Source organism: Ambystoma mexicanum, chromosome 12, assembly GCF_040938575.1.
Source record: "Ambystoma mexicanum isolate Mex_15411 chromosome 12, UKY_AmexF1_1, whole genome shotgun sequence".
Lineage (NCBI taxonomy): Eukaryota > Metazoa > Chordata > Amphibia > Caudata > Ambystomatidae > Ambystoma > Ambystoma mexicanum.
In genome coordinates, this window is record NC_090936.1 from 177,087,749 (window position 1) to 177,109,534 (window position 21,786).

The window sequence follows — 21,786 nt, forward strand, 5'->3', positions numbered from 1 at the left end:
TTACACTATGTGATTTCTTGCTGAGAGCACCTACAACGGATAGGGTCTATTAAAGGAATTCAATGTTGGCTGGGTTAGCCTGCGCTCACAAGCTATTTTCACATTTTGAAATTGGATCTGCTGCCAAGGGCACATCCTACTCGAATAGTGGGAACCAATTCTTCATCGTATCAGGCCCCTTCCTGACTTGCTATTGCCTTCCCAAGAAGAAACGCTTTTTGCTTGACCGTCGCGATTGTGCAAATTTTGTGGACTACTGCAATGTTGAGCACAAGGCTACCGACTTCTCAGGTCTGCATCAGAAAGTTGGGGAACGAATCAGACTAATTGTCTTGCGCTCATTCTCGCTTACCCTATGCACTTGCGTGGCCGATTGACCGCGTCGGATCATGAATGCAACTAACTTGGTTTGGGCAAGCAGTGTAACCTCTCTCGCTTGAACGTAGACAGGGCTGCCTCAGGTGGGATAGATAGTCTGAACGGACATGCATACATTCTAGAAGACGGCATGCAATTGGAGACTGTCCCCTGTTACGCTCACAACATAATGAATACAAACCTCTTGGGAAAGAAGCCAACAGATAGCTTGCAGGGTTTAACAAGGTTAACTTTTTCCGAAATTAAAAAGAATCTTCAAAGGTGTCTGCTCTTTGAATTAATGATTTTGCCTATAGAAAGGCCACAGCGTCATGAATGACATCACATATAGGTTCATAAGACGCACTAGGGAGGGGTATGATCGTGCAGAATTGGTGGATCGAATGCCACGTTGGTCAGCTGGGCTCATCGCTCCCATGGAGTGAAGGTCACTTCGTGGGATGATGCTTGTGGGGATAGAAGAAATTAATCAGTTCACACTGACTCGTCTTGTCCGGTATGTTTTATTATTGTGGCATTCTTTCACAAAAACTAAACCTACCATGCTGAAAACAAGCTTCAATTATTATTTGACCTTGGACGAAAGGGAGCATTCCCTGGGCTAGAAGGACAGAAGGCGTCGCATACCCACACAAATGATTACATTTACTATATTGAAAGTGGACATTGTAACATTTAGTTTCAATTTATGCAAACAGTTTTTCTGAGAGGACAATCTGCGTTACGCCAAGAGAATGGAACTAACAAACATAATGTTCAGCTATACATAATATTTTTGCGATTAAAAACTGCATTTATGCTGTATGCATATGGAACAATTCGGCGACGTGCAAATATGCCATTTGACGAAAATAGTGTACACAATACGTTGTTCCGTTGATTAAATTTATATCGCGCCATATTTAAAAAAACAATTTTGGATCTTGTGGTTTATTTACAAGTCTACTAATAATTGTTATTTGTGTATAGTTTAAAAGGGAATGAGTAAAGGTTTGATTTTTTTTTTTTTGACCGGTATTGCTTATTGACATTGTTATGGGTTGTTAGTTTGAGCATATTGTGACGATTATTCATCGACCCGCAAATACAACCTCTATGCAGGCTAGTGATATCTAAACCACTTAGTCCCATGGAATATCAGGGTGTGCTATCAACGTTGCATTACTGGATGTGCCGGGGGCAGAACATTTTCCAGGGAACTTGGTTTGCTTTTCGATATATACAATTCCCAGTTCCGTTAATGTCTGCCATCTGTCTGTTCCATTTTATACCATTCATAGCATATGCTCCCATAGTCTCTCAGTGCTTACAGTGGTCTCATACACTAAACATGGCCGCCGCCAGATCCATTGATAACTTACAGCACGCTCTATACTTATTGCAGAGGGAGCTACTAAAGCCCCGCCTGCACCAGAACGCTCGCTTTGCGTCTTCTCCGCTGACAGCGGGTAACACTACTGGCGTCTCTCCTCACAGAACCTGTGAAAGGAAAAGTCAGACATTAGTTTTCACAGAAAAAACAGATATCCATAGTTATTGAAAAGACTTAGTGAACCAAAGTTATCTCCGAAGTAGTTTTTCAGCAGTCAGTTGTTAGTTCGTAGCCGCAGCATCTTCTATCAGAGGTTCTCTCACAGCCGCAGCATCTCCAAGCAGCATTCATTGTTCGCAGTACCTTCATTCAGAAGTTTCCTCAGCAGCCACTGCATCTTCCGAAGGTATTATTCCTCAGCTTTCCGAAAATCTGCAGACAAATAAGATATTTAATTAATGAATGAACTTAATAGAAAATAAGAAAGGAGTTGTTTAAATTTTACGTATCCGAAGTTTCTTCAGGTATTCACTGCTCAGTTATTGCTGTGCTCTTCTCCAAAAGGATGCAGTTACACCGCGTAGACAAACTTACGCTAGTTGAACGTTTCTCCATCCCGAGTAACGTCTGTCATCCCGGAGCCATTAGGCTCTCCGAATTCCGAGAACCTGCAAGAAAAAGGGAAAATATTAGAAAGAGAGCTCTCTCCAACGTAGGGACTATTCCAAATCTAAAAGACTATAGTATTTTATACAGATACTTGCCCAAGACAAATTCTGGAAAAGCAAAGACATTATAAAGGCACAAGTCTATTGAACACCTCAGCCTTTCAAGTTAAAGTTTCTTCATCCCAACGCACCCCTGTAGAATAACAGGATGGAGAGCTCCACAAAACATAAACACATTTGAAAAGGCAGGGATTACCAAAAGAACACAGTTATCCAGTAACTTCTCAGAAATCAGGTATTATAGCAGTTCTATTGTTGTATTTGTTGTTTATACAGAAAAGGAATCCTAAAAGTGCCCAAGTCACAGGTCTGCAGGCTGAAAAGGCATTACGCTCCCGAGGAGTCCGACACAAGGAGCAACCTGTCATCGTTTACGGTCTAGCAAGAAGCTGATGCTAAAGCCTTGTGATTAAAGGTGCTTTGAATCCGCATCTTCTCCCGAAAGAACACCATGTGCAGCATTATAAAGTTTGATGCTCTAACCCAAGGACAAACAACAATTGCTCATTGATCGCAATCAGCGGATCATGATAATGTTGTTTTTGGAGCGTTATTTGTTAAATAAAAGCACTTGCTGAATTGCAGATTAATGATGTTTCCTTTTAAAAATATTGTTTTCAAATCCGATTTGTGACGCGCTGTGAGAGGATGTGTGTTGATCTTCCGGGGTCTGCGTTAACTGACGTTAGGACGTGGGTGATGACTGGGTGCGTTTGGCTACGCTGCCCACTAACGTCATGAAAATAGGTGGAGCATATTGTTTGGAATAGTGATGTCAACTTCAGGGTCGGGTGATCTGATGTAGTGCAGCGAGAGCACTTGATTTTAGGGCGATGCAGCAATAAATAAGATTAGCACAAGATGGCCGTGCCCAACTCTTTTTCGCATGTGTAAAAGTGAGGAAAACTAAGGTAATGTGTATAGGATTTTTTTTTTTTACAATCGATCACAATGTGCTTAAAAACACATGCCGGAATGCTCGGGACAACAACATTTTTGAGCGCACTTTCCCTTTAAGCAGACTCTCACAGAAGTCGGACACAGAGGATGCCAAGATGGGAGGGTTCTTGTATTTGCAAAATATTTTGAACTTGGGCATACTGATACTTACAAATGTGTGCATAAACAGTGTCTAATACTTTGTAAACCTTGAGAACAGGGTGCAGAAACAAAGGATTGAGTTACAGCCAGTAGCAATGTTCCCTCTAATAAATCTTTTCCACATGCTGAAATGGTTGGCTTTCGTGCGTACTTTATTTTCCATGCGCGCAACTAACGAGGTAATACGTTTTGTGAGCATGCCTAATAAGTAGTGATCTATCATCTGCAAAGAGTTTGAAGGGAATGTCCTCTTCCCAACCACTGCAATTATTTTCAAACCCACGTAAAAGTTTCATCTTATTTAGGCTAAAAAATAAATATTTTCTATGCGATTATAAAGAAAGGTCATCAACCAGTCCAAGGGCCTGATTCCGAGACACATGGTAAATAGGAAATGTCCGTTTTCTGCTGAAAGGATACTTTTCCATGAAGCAAAGGATTCTAAAGCAACCCATTAGTAAAGGTAATAAATTAAAGCCTCCACTCATGCAAAGTCGTGTTTTATGGCATAGCAACAGCTCTGCCAACCCCCTCTGTGTAAGGGATTGGCAGGTACTGCATTCTGGAGCCAGAGCACCCTTTCTTCCAAACCAAAAGAGATGTTAATTAACAGCACCCTGTGAGGTGTTGTTTGTGCCAGGAAAACATGTTGGGCAGCAGGTAGAACAATACAAGTGTCATTCCGTGATGGAAAGTCACTTTTCTTATTTGCTCCCTCTTTTTACATAGCTACAGAATATGGAGCAAATAGGAAAAGTGGCCTTACATAACAAACTGACAACTTTATTATGTTACATGATTCTCATGATCATCCCCCTCCTTTTCGCATTGGGAGAACGGTCGCTGGCATTGCAGCACTAGTCTTTCAGAAAAGTAAAGACATGGGCTTCACAACTGCTCCATGTGACTTGTTGTACCCACCTTGAAATGTGGGTGTTGATTTTTGGCGCGGAGCATGTCGGATGTTTATGCCACTTTGCTGACAAGATTAGATTCAGGACCCCAGACTTCAAGATCAGATCTACCACAGTACCCTGCTAAAGTACTCCTGTGCCGAGAAAAATGTGTATGCACAAAAAGCATTGAAAGCTTATTATAATCGTGAAGGCTTAGTTGTGGCTATTAATTTGTTAACACTGCTCAGAGACAACGTGGGAAGTATTTTATGCCATGGGAAAAAACCCTGTCATCTGTATTACAAAAAGCAAATATCACTTACCATAACTGATGTAGCTGGCAATACATTCAGACAGAATACAATATTTGCAGATGGAATAATGGACATGAAAAGGGATGCGTCAGAAAACTGCCACTTTAATGAAGTAATTCAAACCAGGAGAACATGCCTCTCATAATTTGTGCAAGAATGAGAATTACATCAAAATAACTGCTTCACAGAATATGATGATCAGTATTCATGTGCTTCTGTTTACCATCCACATTACATTTTCCTATGAACAAAGCTGTGAGACACACTTACTCAAAACCAGCATTACAGCTTAGAGCCATACACACCACGCATGTTTACTGCCTAAAAACAAGGAAAATGTGCCAAACAAAAATGGGAAAAACCGAACATATAGGTGCCTACACCCATGCTTCAACGCACAAATCACCATTGATATTTTACGAATCCGTGACCATCAGAGCAATGGCACAGGAAAGAACTCTTATAATATTACTGCCTGATCCAAAGAGGAATTTTGAGGGTAATGAACATCTTTTAATAAGCATAAAGTATGCCTATTGGCAAAGCTAATTACTTGTCTATTCACTGAAAAATCGTATGATTCCAAGTATGTAGTAAAATCTTATCAGTGCCCTGCTTGTAACCCTGACATAAGAAGTGAAATGTCAGGACAAATAAAACAGCCCATGGTATTACCCATCCTTCCTCACAACAACCTAGATGGAATTTGACAAGAGCCTTAGTGAGGTTTATTCTGGAGCCCTATAGAAGAAAATTACATATATTTCCCTTTAGGTTAATGGTAGTCCTGCTCAGAGGTACATCAGCTTTAGTTCCTTCTTCTCCAACTAGGGACCCCTCTTCTACAATTCACTTTCAGTTAAACAAGAGGAGTGGGGATGCTAGGGGCACGAAAACACAGAACACATGACTTTCTGGTGCTGAGCATGGAAAGAAACAGAAGGTGTTGTTTCCTAGACTGTTTCTAGAGTTTCCTATCCGTTAGCAAACAAACACATTTCCTTCACTGTACTGTACTGCCCAAGTTGCTGATTTGGTCTTCATCCCCAAGGAGTGTACTAATGTGCCCCCCCTCCTCCTGCACCCTGCTGGCTCCTGTGGTAGCCTACAATACTAGTTGACAGGGCTCTGGAAAAAGTGAGGGATTGCAGCATTAAAGCTCGCACTGGGATATTTGCATGCCTGAAATACTTTGCAAGCAAACCATATTTAAAGCCTCAGTATCATATTTTTAAAGTTTTACAAAATGTCATGAATCTGCATATGGACAAATATTTTGCAATGCCTACAAGCTATAGCTTCTTCTTTGTCAGCAAGGTACTGGTGTGGAGGAACCGATGTTAAAAGACCATGAGGTGATAATCAGTGGGCATTTAGTGTTGACAAGCAGTGAAACGTGCCCCTTGCAATTTCTGTATTCGATGCCTTCTGACCGCGTCAGATTTCCTACTTGCCCCTTTCCGAGATTAAGGTAGCAGTCACCTCCACCATTTTGTAAGGCAAAATCATCAAACCTTTTTTAGCACATATAAATGCTTAATTGGGGAAGTCTTTTAACTTATCCCAACAAAGTCTGAGATCTGAGATTTGTTTGGACAACAGGAAGATTCCCTCCAGACTATGTTTGCTGTAGAATGATGTTGTATTTGCAGCAGTGCAGGAGACATCCTTTTTGTTGGAGGCTGCCACGAGTTGTGGGAGACTTAATTGGCAGGTCTGCTGTCAGCAGGTGGTCAAGCCTGGCAACACCAAGTGTCCTGTTCTTGAATCAACTTCTGTATTCTCTTTGGACAGAAGCTGAGTTTACAGGCTGTAAAAAGCTTTTTTAAACTTTTTTGTTCAGTGCATATATTGATGTCAGAATTTCTCAATATATTGGTTGTTCAAACACTGTTTTCTGTTCCAGCAGCAACAGTTGGCCAACGGCCAGTTGGCAGTACTTTATTGGCTTACGGCTGTTGGTGCTATACACTGATATTAATGCTACATATGGTGATCCATTCTTAAATTAAATGTGAGGAGCCAGAGTGTGTCCTCACTCCTTTTTCCACTCTTTCCTCCTCTCAGATGGCCAGGGAAAAGGCCATCAGTTTTGGACCTCGACCCTTGGGGTGGATATGCGACGGAGGATCATCTGGGTGGAGGGAACTTGGGGAATGGGGTGAGGACGCCCTTAGGTGAGACGTGGCATGTCCCCATTCCATTTTCAAAACAAACCTTCTGGCCCTCAAGCCTTTATAGGCTACTGTCAGCCCTTTCCCTTTTCTACCCTCTGAAATGTCCTCCAAAACAGTCACCTCAACACTGGAACGAGGAAGAGACCAACTAGAAGGGCACATCCTCATTTAGGTGAGATAATTAAATATTCACCTTATGTTATTAATGCCGACATACATCAGTCAAGTACCAAGAAGAGTAGGAGATAGCACAGAGTAATGCACACTTCCTTTGATTCAAACCTCCCCAAACACCACTTTGGTAATGAGATGAAGAGGATTATGAAAGGGTAGGGAATAGCAGGCATATCCAGCTAATAGGTTTCAGGAAGGTCAGGCAATTGATGGACACCTGTGGGCCTGTAACAATCCCAATAGGTATAATAAGGCTTGCTGCACAGCAGGCAGAGGAGCATGCAAAGGCCAACACGAACTGGAGAAACGCAGGCTGGAGAGCGAGAGGAGTGGAAGACATGGGAGCAGAGAGCTGTGTCTGACTGGAGAGAGGGACGCCATCGCAGAGGCCTGCCATGGGAGGGTCTGGAAGGCCTGCCCGCCCTCTTCGTTGGGTGCACGCAGCAGGAGCTGTTGGGCGCTGCGGTACTCCAGTGACCACAGAACACCAGGAGAGCAAGCAGTGCTCTCTATGGTCTCTGTGAAGGAAGAACAGAGATACGGGAAGTCGGACAGCAGTGCGAGGAGCAGTCGAGACGCCAAAGCGAGTTGCCGTGTGGAGCTGGTGAGTGATCAAAGGGCAACACTCATACCAGGGCGCACCGGCAGTTTGAAATACACATTCTTAACTACAGAATGAATTGAAGGTTATTATTACCACTTTGGAATGCAGACGTAAGTGCTTTCGGGAAAAGCGAACACACTAAAAGTTGTAATGAACAATTGTGAATGTTGCATAAAGCAAAATCAAGTTATTTTGAATACTGAACAAACTGAAAAACATTGTCAACAATGTTGAATGCTGCATAAATCAAAAACAAGTTAGAAGTACTTGTGAATGGAATGGAAACAAGGTGGTGCAAGTAAGAGATACCACTGAGTGAATTGTTGGAGACATAAGTGCTGGCGAAGCCAAGAGAATACCCAGAAGGGCATGAAAGGAGAAGCCAAGTATTGGGCAAAGCGAGGAGTACTAATGACAAGAGAGTTGGAAAGTGTCCCAAGGAACTGTATTGTTTTGAAAAGCTGGAAGATTTGAACTCTTGGGGAAGGGAGCCCCAATCTTTTGTGGACTGTCTTAAACTTTGCAAAGGGACGCTGATCATAAGCCAAGAGCCGGAAGGAGCCCTAAACTTTCTTTTGAACACGATTCATTTTGAAGCAGACATCCTTACACATTGTATGCATTTAGTTGTGAGGGCAAGTATAGGTTTTGGACATAGTCACTTGATTTAGACATCCTGATGCAAACTATCCTTAGTTATCTTTAGATAGGGAAATCCCACCCTAGAATAGGGCAAGTGAGGCCGTACTCCAACCTGCAATTTCAGTTAAAGAAAGTACACATTTGAATCTATTGTCTCTTACTTAATGATGCCTTCACAGAAATGTATATCATATTACAGTGATATTGTAACGATATTTATCTTGGTGTACTGGAGCAATGCTATGTCATGCCACTTCCTGTTTTGTCAAGGGGTGAAGGTCATGTGCCATCACTTCCTGTGATGTCTTTGGAGGTCAAGGGTCGTGTTATGTGACTTACGCTACCCCTGGAATTTTGGTGAAATAACTTCCCTGCTTATGACTCAAACTTCTGACCCTTGCTGCATTTAGAAATTACCAGACAACCTTAACTCAGCCTGCCTTGTCTTTGCTAAAGGTTACCAGACATGTGCATACATCGACTTTTATGTTTGGTGTAATGTGAATTGCGTTCAAGCACCAGAGTTTCTGTTCACCATGGTGCCTTAGCAAAATCATCCATTGCAATATGTGCCCCAACTCCCTCATACCGACAAAATCATCCTGGGTACTTTTTCCTGGCCTTGTTGAAGGCCCTGAGAATGACCTGTTTGGGGTCGAAACACGTGTCGGCTGTCCACTACTGGATTAGATTTGACTTTGCAAACCACATTTGTATATTTGTGATAATAACATGATTGGTTAATAAGATTGTTCTGTACCAACCATTTCTTTGGTGGCACTGCGCATTCCCAGTTACTTCCAAATCAATCCCTTTTTTGTAACCTCATTCCAGGCTTTCTATTCTTTGTACATATCCCACGAAAGTGCTTTTAAGCTGTACCCTTGGAAGTTGACGCATTACAAAAATAAAATGTTAATTTGCCTTCTAAGGATTTTGAGTAGGCAAATACCATGCTCAGTGTGTCCTACTTTAGCATTGGTAGCTTTACCCTGTAAGTGGAGAGAAACACTGCAATTGTATGATACCGAATAATATTAGGGTGTGGTATGTTGCAAACAATCTTGTATGAATTGCAAAATATTTGTCTATATGCAGATTCATGACATTTTCTTACACTGGCCATAATATCTTAGTGAGGCTTTAAATATGGTTTGCTTGCAAAGTATTTTGGGTTCGCAAATATCCCAGTGCGAGATATAATGCTGCAATCTCACATTTTACAGAGCCCTGTCAACTAGTATTGTAGGCTACCACAGGAGCCAGCAGAGTGCCGGGGGGTGGGGAAGGAAACAACACATTAGTACACTCCTTGAGGATGAAGGCCAAATCAGCAACTTGGGCAGTGTACAGTACAGTTAAGGAAATGTGTTTGCTAAAGGATAGGAAACTCTAGTAACGGTCTAGGAAACTGCACCTTCAGTTTCTTTCTATGCTCAGCACCTGAAAGATTTTCAATATACTTATGTGTTCTGTGTTTAGTGCCCCTAGCATCCCCACTCATTTTGTTTAACTGACAGTGAATTGCAGAAGAGGGGTCCCTAGATGCAGAAGAAGGAACTAAATCTGATGTACCTCTGAGCACTAATACCATTAACCTAAAGGCAAATGTGTGATTTTCTTCAACGGGGCTCCAGAATAAACCTCCGTATGGCTCTTGTTGAATTCTATCTAGGTTGTTGTGAGGAAGGATGGATAACGCTATCAGCTGTTTTATTCTTCTTATGTCAGGGTTACAAGCAGGGCACTGATAAAATGTTACTATATTCTTGGAATCAAATGATTTTTAAGGGAATAGGCAAGTAATTAACTTTGCCAATAGGCATACTTTATGCTTATTAAAAGATGTTTGTTACCCTCAAAATTCCTCTTGCGGTCAGGCAGTAATATTAGAGTTCCTCCCTGTGCCATTGCTCTGATTGTCACTCATTAGTGAAATATCAATGGTGATTTGTGAGGTAGAAGCAGGGGGTAGGCACCTATGTTTTGTTTCCCATTTCTGTGGGGCACGTTTTCTTGTTTTTAGGGAGTAGAAATGTGTGGTGTGTATGCCTTTTAGCTTTAATGCTGGTTTTGATGAGGTGTTTCTTATAGCTCTGTTCACAGTATAATGTAATCTGGATGGCAAACAGAGGCACATGAATACTGATCATCATGATCTGTGGTGCAGGTATTTTGATGCAATTCTCTTTCTTACACAAATTGAGGCATGTTCTCCTGGTTTGAATTACTTCATTAAAGTGGACATTTTCTGACGCATCCTTTTTCATGTCCATTATTCCATCTGCAAATATTGTATTCTCTCTGAATTTATTTCCAGCTACATCAGTTATCATAAGTGATATTTGATTTTTTTAATGCAGATGATGGGTGTTTTTTCCCCTTGGTATTGAACACTTTCTACGTTGTCTCTGAGCAGTGTCAACAAATAGCCACAACTAAACCTACTGTGTATACTAAGCTTTCAATGCTTTTTTGTGCATACACATTTCTCTGGACACAGGAGTACTTTTGCAAGGTACTGTGGCGGACCTGATCTTGAAGGCTGGGGGCCTGAATCTAATCTTGTCAGCAAAGTAGCATGGACATCCGACATGCTCTGCGCCAAAAATTAACACCCACAGTTCAAGGGGGGGTACAAAAAATGGCGTGGAGCAGTCGTGAAGTCCATGTATTTACTTTGCTGAAAAACAAGTGCTGCAATGCCAGCGACCGTTCTCCCATTGCAGCGAGGAGGGGGCTGACTATGAGAATCATGTAACATAGTAAAGCTATCAGTTTGTGATAGGACACTTTTCTTATTTGCTCCATATTCTGTAGCTATGTAAAAAGAGGGAGCAAATGAGAAAAATGACCTTCAATCATGGAATTAAACTTGTATTGTTCTACATGCAGCCCAACATGTTTTCCTGGCACGAACACCTCACAGGGTGCTTTTAATTAACATGTCTTTTGGCTTCAAACAAAGGGTGCTCTGGCTTCAGAATATAGTCCCTGCCAGCCCATTACACATAGGGTATTGGCAGGCATGTTGCTATGCCATAAAACACAACTTTGCATGACTGGAGGCTTTGATTTATTACCTCCACTCTTGGGTTGGTTTAGAATCCTTTGCTTCATGGAAAAGTATCCTTTCAGCAGAAACATCACACTTCCCATTTACCATGTGTCTCAGAATCAGACCCTTGGACTGGTTGATGAGCTCTTTATAATCCCATAGAAAATATTTGTTTTTTAGCCTAAATAAAATGGGTTTGAAAATAATTGCAGTGGTTGGGAAGATCCCGTCAAAATCTCTTTGCAGATGATAACTCACTAACAAGGCATGCTCACAAAATGGCTTACCTCGTTAGTTGCACACATGGCAAATGTACGCACGAAAGCCAACCATTTCTGCACACAGAAAAGATTTGTTAGAGGGAACATTGGTGGCAAGTGACTTTTTTTTTATGGCCGACTAATAGCTTGCATCTTGAATATTTGCCCCCTGTTTGAGATTGGTAGTTTAATGTCAATTTTCTGTGAAACTGTACCGGTTCTCAAGAATATAGGCAATTTTGCTTTCAACGCTCTTTTATCCATTTTTTTTTTCATTCTGTTTTAATTGCGCAATACCAACTGCTCAATCTTTATGCAAAGTAAGCCTATGTTGAAATCATGATCTACTTTGAACTACTGCAGCAAAAGAAATGACACTTTCTCCAGCATTGGATCTTCTCATGTATTCACATGCTCATGAATATTCCCAATCCTCAAGCTGGAAATCATCAGGAATATTAAACCAGTTTAGCTTTAAGCTTTAAACTACTTGTCAGTTAAATAGCCTATTGCTGTCATTTTGGGTCATGCTGCCCCAGCCAATGTCCTCCTTGGCTCCACCCCTGGTGGCAATCTTCAGGTTTTTGGAGAGAGAACTGAGAGTTAGAGCAGGCACTGCTGGTTATCTTGTTTTGCGCATTAATTTACCAGTAGATAGTGCTACTTTTGGAATGCAGCCCACTGACCCATGCTACCGTGTGTCAGCATGAAGGAAATGGACTATGTGAAGAAAGACCTAGGCAATTTTGCCTGCGGTGTGGGCCGCACACCCTTATATCCCGTTGGGATTCTGCTTTGCCAGCCTCCACCTCAGGCCGCCTTCATTCACCGTACCACGGTGCTCCGCTGTCCTAACGGACCAAGTGCAGCTGCCCCGTCCTAGCTGCAGAGCCCGGCACTCGTTTTATGAGTACCGGCATGCGCTCTAGAAAGTCAGTGGACTTCAGGATCCTGACTTTCGGGGACATCAGGCTCCAAGCCTTCTCTGATGGCAGGCCCACCGAGTACTTCCCAGCCACCGAGAGGCCACACAGCACAGGGGTCTGTCCCCCAGGCCGGCCAGCACAGGAAGACGGGCCCTCCTCTCCTCCCGACTCTCCACCAATGGGGGAATCCACCCGCTCACCAATCTTGGGGGCGACACTAATGCCCTTATGAAGAAACCAAGTACAGCCCTGACGAAATGGGACAGATTGGAAAAGAAGTACAGGGTGCCCGACTCAGCGCCCACATGCTTAAGATCTCAGCCCTCACTGGATTCGGTTCTCTCGGCCGCAGCTAAGAAATGCTCGGCGAACCAGTCATCGGTCGCCATGGTAGCTCCAGACCAGGAGGGGAAGAAGCTGGATGCGATGGGCAAGAGGGTAATTTACACGGAAGCCTCTACCATCAGGGCAGCGAACGCCCTAGCCATTTTGTCCCGTTATGATGTCAAACTGGATATTAACTTATGCCTCCTATTGTAACGATTGTATGTATATTGACCTATGCCAAGTTGCTTAAAACTGTACGCGAATAACTCTCTACGGCAAGGTCTTGACCTTAGAAATTGATGTAAGCCGCCATCTTGAATCAAACCGACATTTTAGGTTCTCTTGCTGTGTAAAAGTCACCCTGTACATCAAAATGGTGGACGATGCCATTCCGAATAGAATCTAGGTCGTTTTGACCTCTGTACAGCTAATGTATAACTTGCCTACAGGCCACTTGTTAGGGTCGTGAACTGAGACCTTGTCCTTCTGTTGACCTGCATGTAAATGGATTACCTGTATCAACAGAACTGATCTATGCACATACTGATGAATACATTAGAATTGACCTGGCAGAGACCCTAGACCAGTAATACATTCATGGAATGGTTAACCCGCGAAGGAGGGGGTGGACAACAGGCTGGAGAAATGTATAAAATCCTGAATGTCCCAATGTACAGTCTCTCACTGAATACATCGAACCCCGTTGAAGTTCGTTGTGTTGTATTGAGGGCCGATAGCTATCCGATCTATCATTGACTTTGTCATTGCTTGACCTTAAAATAAAGCACTTTGTATGTTCCTTCGTAACCAGTGTTTGGTGCGTTTCCTTTGGGTTTCCCGGCCTCATATTATTTTTCTCTTTTCACAATGACTGGGAACTATGGTACAAGCTGGGCCCTATTCTGGACTTCCTAGCTGAAGATAAGAAAGTTGAGGCACTGAACTTTTTCAGGAAGGTAAAGTGGCCTTGGATCACACCATAATGGTGGCGGTAGACATTGCAGACACAGGTTTTTGCCAGATGGGGGAACAGGGTTCCTCTGCGCCATCGAGGTTGGTTGAAGGCTATGAACTTCAGACAGGACGTTCAGACAAAGGTGCTGGATATGCCGTTCGACAGGGAAAACTTCTTTGGAAAGGCAGGCGATAAAGAACGACAGGGAGACGGCACGTTCCCTGGGAACTTTGCAGCAGCAGCGATCCTCGTCCTTTCGGTCCTCCAGAGGAATGCCAGGAAGATCTTCAAAGGGTTATAGTACCGCTTAGAGGTAGCCCTTGTGCTCTTCCACTCAAGCATACAGGGGGGCACTCTCAAGGCAGTGGAGGTCAGCGGTGGTGCCGTCCGCAAGGCAGAAGACCTCCCCCCAAGCAGTCCTGAACCATGGCTCTGGGCTTCCACTTACACACCCCAGTGGGAGGCTGGCTGGTGAAGTTCGTCAGCATGTGGTACAAGGTCACCATGGACAGATGGGTGCTGCATGCTCTTGGACAGGGGCACACCTTTCAGAACTACACAGGCCGCAGCTTCTACAGGAGGTGCTGTCCATGTTCTGGAAAGGGGCAACAGAGCCCCTTCCCCAGCAACTCCGGCCTCTGGAGTATATTCCAGATACTTTCTAGTTAGAAAGAAGGCAGGGGGTTGGAGGCCGATTCTGGATCTACGTCGTCTCAGAAAGTACTTAAAGTCTCAAAAGTTCCAGAGGGTCACGTTGCAGCACGTACTCTGCCAGCTGAAGCGGGGAGATTTTCTGACATCGTTGGACCTGGAGTACGCCTACTTCCACATCGCCATTCACAAAAAGCACTGCAAGTTCCTGTGATTCATAGTTCAGAGTCAGCACTACCAGTTCAAGGCTCTGCCTTTCGGCCTGAAGTCGGCCCGATGGGTGTTTACGAAGTGCCTGTCCCCCGTGCGGCACATCTTCGACTGCAGGGCATCCACAAATACCCCTACCTGGACGACTGGCTGGTGCGTGTCCGCTAGCGGTCCCTGTCCAGCAAGCACATAAGGATCGTACGTCTTGCTGACAGAGCTGGGGTTCTGAATAAACTATCCAAAATCTTGCTTGAAGCCATCTCCGGATGCTCTATTCGTAGATCCACGACTTAACACAGTGACTTGCTTGGTGTCTCCCTCGGAGGAGACGGTGAAAACCATACAAGGCAAGGTGCAGCGCTTGTTGTCGGCCCAAGCAGCGACGGTGCGATCCATCAAGTCGCTTCTGGACATGTTTTCCTAATGCATAAACCTTGTTTGCCTCTGCAGACTGTGCATGAGACCTCCCCAGGAGTTTCTAGATGCAAGGTGGATGCAAGTATCTGGTAACTTTACAGAAAAGATCTCTCTCAACAAAGAGTTCCAACTGGCAATACAGTAGTGGGGCGTTCAGCAGCATCTCATCCAGGGGGCTCCATTTCTTTTTTTTTCTTTCTCTTCCCTTCATTTCCCCAGCGGCCTCACGCTGTGTGTGAAACTACTTTACCTCGGCTCGCACACATGCTTTGATTGCTGTGTTTCTGGGGGTAGGTGAATAGTAATTGGTCTCAATTACGATTACCTTTTGTATACACATACATATAAAAATGAAATCGTGTTGAACACTTGCTTAGGTCTGAGGAACATCGGTATGAGGGTTCCCCATTTCAAAGGCGTGACGCCTCCAGGAAGTCGGTAGTCGCAATCCCAATGCTAGATGACATCTGGGAAGATGTCCTTTTGGTGATGAAAAATCCCTTCTCGGCTCCTCCTAAAAAGGATTGCCTGAAGTATAAGATTACAGATACAGCTCCTAAGTGCACTTGTACCCAATCCTGCCCGGATTCAGTGGTATTGGCGGCTGCTCGGAAGAGATCAGCCAACACTACTTCTCCATGCATGGTGCCCTCTGATAAGGATGGTAAGCCACTAGAATCCTTTGGCAAGTGGGTCATTTCCACGGCTGCTACAATCATGGAATCAGCCAACTACTTGTCAATCCTCAAGGTACGGCCACCAGTTGTGGTACAAGGTGGGTCCTGCAACCAATTTTCGTCCTGAGGTGCATCCAAGGTTGTGGATATGCTGTTTGATGCGGGGACCGGTGTGGGAACAAAGTGGATGAAACCCTGAAGGACATCAAGGCTGATACTGCTACTGCACGCTCCTTAGGCACCTTGCAGCAATGAAGACAGCCCTTTTTGTTCCGATGAGGATTTCTTCAGGTCCTCCAGAGATTACAGGCCCTCCTAACACCAGCCATCTTGCACCAGCTCTTATTAGGCGTAAAGGGGAAGGGTGCAGGTGTACAGGGATACTCGGCAATGACGCAGATCTTCCTCCAGACTGCAAACCCGCAAGCAGGCCTGACCGGCAGCAGGACACATGCCCCCACTTCAGCACCCAAGTTGGGAGGCTGGTTGTCGCAAATTTTAGTCAATGGGAGAACATCTCCACCAACGGATGGGTGCTCCATGTCATTCAACTGGGTCACATCCTCATGTTTCTGGGCAAATGCCTTTCCATCCCTCCTGTACAGAAAAGAGAACTACATCTACCACTTCTCCTACAAGAAGAAAAGTCCCTTCTATAAAAAGAGTTATAGGAGCTTTAACATCGCACCTCTGAGGCTCCGGAGTGTACTCCAGATACCTCCTGGTGAGAAAGTCCAGTGGGTGGAGCCCCATACTTGGACCTCTGGCAGCTCAAGAAGTTCCTAAAATGAGATGTTTTGCATGGTCACGCTTCAGAACATTCTCGCCCAACTAGAACAAGGAGACTTCCCCTCCTCTCTGGACTTGGTGGATGCTTCTTTCCACATTCCCATTCAACACAAGCACAGCTGCTTCCTTCGATTCATAGTACAAGTCAAGCATTATCAATTCAAGGCTCTGCCTTTTGACTTCAAATCGGCTCCGAGAATCTTCACGAAATGGCTAGCTCGGGTGGCTGCCATTTCTGCCAAGTAGGCATTTACGTCTACCCATACCTGGATGACTGGATAATACACGCCTTCCAACACACTGAAGAGACCATCCGGTGCCTAACTTCTCTGGGGTTCTCCATCAACTTTCCGAATTTGTACGTATTGCCATCTCTGAATGCTCTGTTCCTGGGTTCACGGCTCAACATCCTAACATATCTTGCTACCCCCTGGAGGAGAGGGTCAAAGCCATACTAGAGAAGATTCAACAACTGTCCACATTACAGGTGATAATAGTCTGCTCCATCAATCAAATCTCTGCTAGGGATGATGTTCTCTTGCATCCTATTAGTTACACAGTGCAGGCTACACATGAGGCCGCTCTAAGAGTTCCTAGATGCTTAATGGCAGCAAGTGCAGGTTTGTGAAACGACAAGATTACCTTCACGCCATCATTCTGCCAAACTTACCAGTGATAGAATAATCACGAGCACCTCACGCAGGGTGCTCCTTTTCTGCTCCCAGTTCATCAGGCCACAGTCGCCACCAATGCTTCCCTGAAGGGATAGGGAGCCCACACCAGCCAACACAATGCCAGAGGCCTGTGGCAACCCAGAGAAAAAGCCGTACACATAAATGTCTTGGAGCTCAAAGTGGTTTTTGGCCTTGAAATTATTCAAACCGCAACTCCAGAACAAGGTGCTTTATATCTTCACCGACAACATTTTTATATCTAAAAGCAAGGTGGTACGCGCTTACTGATACTGCCCAAACAAGCTCAAGAGATCTGGTACTGGGCGTCGATTATCAGGAATCCACAACACCATTGCGGATTCCCTCAGCAGGGAGCTACGATTATGCCACGAATGGTAAAAGTGTATTTTTCATAACAGTATATTTCATAAAAGAAAAGTTACTCACCATTGATATGATAGGTTAGTTATAATGCGCTTAATACCCGGAGGATTCTAAGCGCGGACCCGGGGATCAAACCTGTGTTGCTCTACGTCGTCTTGCTTCCAGGGTGAGCGCGTTGCCCCAGAGCTATCCTCCCGAGAGGGTGCCCCACCAGAGCCAAGTTCTTCACATCTACTTCTGGAGGGGTTACCCCAAAATCGACTTGTTCCCGATGGCACAGAACTCCAAGTGCCCCAGTTTGCCAGCCTTGATCCTCTAGTGGGGAGTCTAGGGGCGCCTCCTCCATCCTATGGGTTTCTCTATGCATTCCCTCCATTTCCATTTCTACTGCGAGTACTAAACCAACACAAATGGAGCTGCTGCAAGATGATCTTGATCGCCCCGGGTTGGACACACCAAATTTGGTACTCCGCCATACTTCACCTGTTGATGGTTCTTGCATTAAGCTGCCACCTTTGTTTGACTTCCTCTCCAGAGACAGAGAATCAGTACTGCATCACGATCCAGCATCCCCAACGTTGAGGGGTTGGCTCCTGGGCACCCTCTACATTATCTTGCTACAAGCACACATGGAAATGTTTTACCATATGTTGTTCATTGGAACAGCTTAACCCTCTTCAGAATAAAGCTGCGCAAGACTCGCCATTTATCCTATCCCTGGCGAAAGCGGGACTAGCACAAGCATCCATTAAAGTACATTTAGCAGCCTTTTTGCACTGCACTCGAACTACAGGCCGACCTTCTCTGTGGTCCCATAGGCTAGTTAAAGAATTCCTAAACTCACTGTTCTTTCTGAATTAACGGGCCCTCCGTTTAAACTGCTTCACCTGGCTCCATTATAATTTCATTCATGGCCATTAGGTCTTCCAGGCATGTAAGAGAACTGCAAGCCCTACTTTAAACCGCCGTACCTGGCTTTTCACCAATCCAAGGTAGTGCTCCGCACAAATCCTTCCTTTATGACTAAAGTTCCTTCAGCTTTCCACCTCCATGAGCCTTTGCTTCTACCAGTTTTCTTTGGTGCTCCCACTTCTCCAGCGGAGAGGGACTTGCACTTGCTGGATGTTGCACGTGCTTTAAAGTTTTATATCGCACACACAAAAGAGTACCCAAAGACATCACAACGGTTTGTTTCGTTCTGACCTATGGCCAAAGGCAACATCCTGGCAAATTCTTCAATTTCCAGGTGGCTCTCTGGCTGTATCTCGCATTGCCACCAGCTTGTGTACAGGCCCCTGCCAGAAAGGCCAATTTCACATTCCACTAGAGCCATAGCTTCTACCACAGCGTTGCTGTCTGGTGTTCCCCTGCTCAACATCTACAGGGTGGCTACGTGGAAGTCTGTCCACAACTTCACCTTACTCAAATGCATCGACAGGTATTGCATGGAGGAGTCCTATGTCAGTCATGCAGTGCTCTGCAACCTGTTTGCAGGAGGTCGGTGTTCTAGAGGTGAGTTAAATTGCTTCTGTAGAGCTATGCCGCCTCCCATTGGTTGTGTATATGTACTGTTGTGTAATCGTATTCATGAGCATGTGAATCCAGAACAGGAGTTACAGGTAAGTAACTTGCTCCTTATCTTGCACACAGCCTCCCCCTCAACACCTGCTTCAGAAGTCCTGTGTCTATGCAAATATTCACAAAGGACCATTGTTTCTTTATTTTCTTTGTTCCTAGCAAATCCTCAGTATTTTTATCATTCTGATTGGCTTGCTACGTCAAATAGGACTTTGTTTGCCGCAAACCGTACCCTTTTACAAATAATCAAACTGTTTTCTTTTTTTGTAGGTGGTACTTGATGTTATTGTAGTTGAAATGTATTGAGAACATTAACATAGCCTTCTAGAACGACCATAAAATCGGGCACTGTCCTTATCTTAAGCGATGATGACCTCTCCCGAGGCCTATATGGGAACTAGCACATAGTGGTAATAGAAATGCATGTTGTGGAGTGTTTGTGGGGAAGAAAAAAGTTACTGTTATATAGTGAGTAAAGTAAATGGGCAAACTAAGTTAGTAAATTAAATGTTTTTATTTTGCAATATTTAAATGTTTGTGTTCATACATTAAGCTTTTAAATTACAAACTTGATTATACTGGATCAGGTTTAACATGAGCCTGCATTGCATGTCCCGTAAAAGTACATTATTTCCCTATAAGAAAGTGACATTATTTTCCCATGTTTTTGCTTTCTAATATGTTTCAGCAAAAAAGCTCCTCCCCAAGAAAAAGTGTTTTGTAAACAGCAATCTTGCCTGGAAAATGCATTGTTTCTGTGTTTGCTTATTAAAACAGAATGTTGAGAATGCCACCAATACCTGTAGTTATTGGCTGCACTCTGAACATTGATTGTCTGAGAAGAGGTCAAGAACTATCTCCACGTGCTAATAAAGCCTTATATTTGATAATGCTAAACAAGTGTGTTCATCTAGAGCTCAGCTTACATTATGAAAACATGCCTGTTGATTAGTTGTGAATGGTTTAACCCATATTAATCTGATAAAGTATGTTCATGGTTGACACATTGATACTTACAAATGTGTGCCCTTTCTAGGGCTGCAGTTACCTTGAAGGACTTACGCCTGTTCTCAGTTTACTGACGCAATGTTCCCGATCACACCGACCCATCAGAAAGTTCATAAAAGCTCAGGTATGGTCTATTGTGCACTTGGACATCTGTTCACATATTTGCTTCTGATTTTTTCATCTGCAACAGTATGCTTTCAGCTCTGCGTTACTGATTTAGTATTTGCTCTTGCAAACTGGGCCCAATATAGTAGACAAAAAGATTTCATGTTTGTTTATTGAAATGTGTATATATTTTTAAGCGTGTAAAAACATTTATTAACATTGACCGGTGTAAAATGAGATAAAAAGGTTAGTGTGTAAAGACTGAGCATACACACTACAACATTTTTGGGGAGTTCTTGAAAGGTTGAGACTTGCACATAGAGTGGCAGCATGTACTTGACACATTTTTTTAAAAAAATTGAGTAAATGTCCATCTGATCTTCTTCCGCATTGTCACGCCACCCCTAAATGCTTATCTTGCATTATGCCTGTGTGCTTGGTCGTATTAGTTACAGGTGCACAAACTATATACAAGGAACAGACACCTTAGTAAAAAGTGGGTAGTAAAGGGTCATAGAAAAACGTGCTAATGTTTAACAGGTGCAGGGGAGAAAAGTACAACTCTGGCACTATGAAGTTGTTGTTATGCAATCGCAAAACAATCAAGTGTCCCCAATTGGTGGACACTCTCGTCGCCTGCACACCTCATATACTGACAGCAAGGTCAGTCAACAATTCATATTCTAAATAGATCTTAACCCTTTAAGTGCCACGCCCCCCTCACCCCCCCCCCCCCCCCGGCCCTCAGTGCCAAGGCCTTTTTTGGTGATTTCGGTATGTCGCCATTCAGTGCCTTGTAACTTTTTTGTTACATGAGATATCTCTTCAAATTTCGCCTCTTTTTTCCCACATGAAGGCGGTCATAACCCACCCAGGAATCCTAGGTTGCTGTAGGGGGATGATGTAAAATAACCAAAAAGGGTGAACATTTGGGATTTTTTCAAACAATTCCTTTTAAGAGCTAGGAACAAATGGTTTGCTGTGCTGAATTATTCAATTTCCTGGCTTTCAAGAAAAGGTTGAGTGGAAACGAAAAAAAATATATATTTTGATGTGGTTATCAACCGTTTTGTGAGAGATAGGCGATTTTGTCAATTTTTGCAAATTGGACATGCTTGGTCAGAATGGAAGAAAAGGTTAGGGAAGCCGAATTGGAGGACAGAAAGGCATACATTTCTGAAAAGTAGACAAAATTCCAAGTTTAGGAAGGGGTGATTTGCGCAGGTCAGGAAAACGACTAGATAGAAAAATATTCCATAGTTTGGGGAAAAAGCAGGAAAATGACCCGAAAAAAAAGGTATGTGGTGGACGCGGTTGGCTTGGTACCGCAATGGCTTTTATGAATTTTGAGAAAAACAATGCTCCGCTACATTCCCCTGACTCTTGTAGTTAGGAAATCACACATTTTTTTTGTAGTGTTTCACAAAACAATACCACAAGC

The 21,786-nt window shown here is 43.7% G+C and overlaps 1 protein-coding gene across 2 annotated transcripts in view; it reads left to right on the forward strand.

Annotated features, from left to right (window-relative positions):
- RIC8B (RIC8 guanine nucleotide exchange factor B) overlaps window positions 1-21,786 on the forward strand; it is an 867,363-nt gene that overhangs the window by 575,647 nt on the left and 269,930 nt on the right. For both annotated transcript variants that reach the window (XM_069628263.1, XM_069628262.1), the window contains one exon: window positions 20,269-20,364. In XM_069628263.1, coding sequence (XP_069484364.1) covers window positions 20,269-20,364 — 96 coding nt within the window. The remainder of the gene's footprint in view (window positions 1-20,268; window positions 20,365-21,786) is intronic.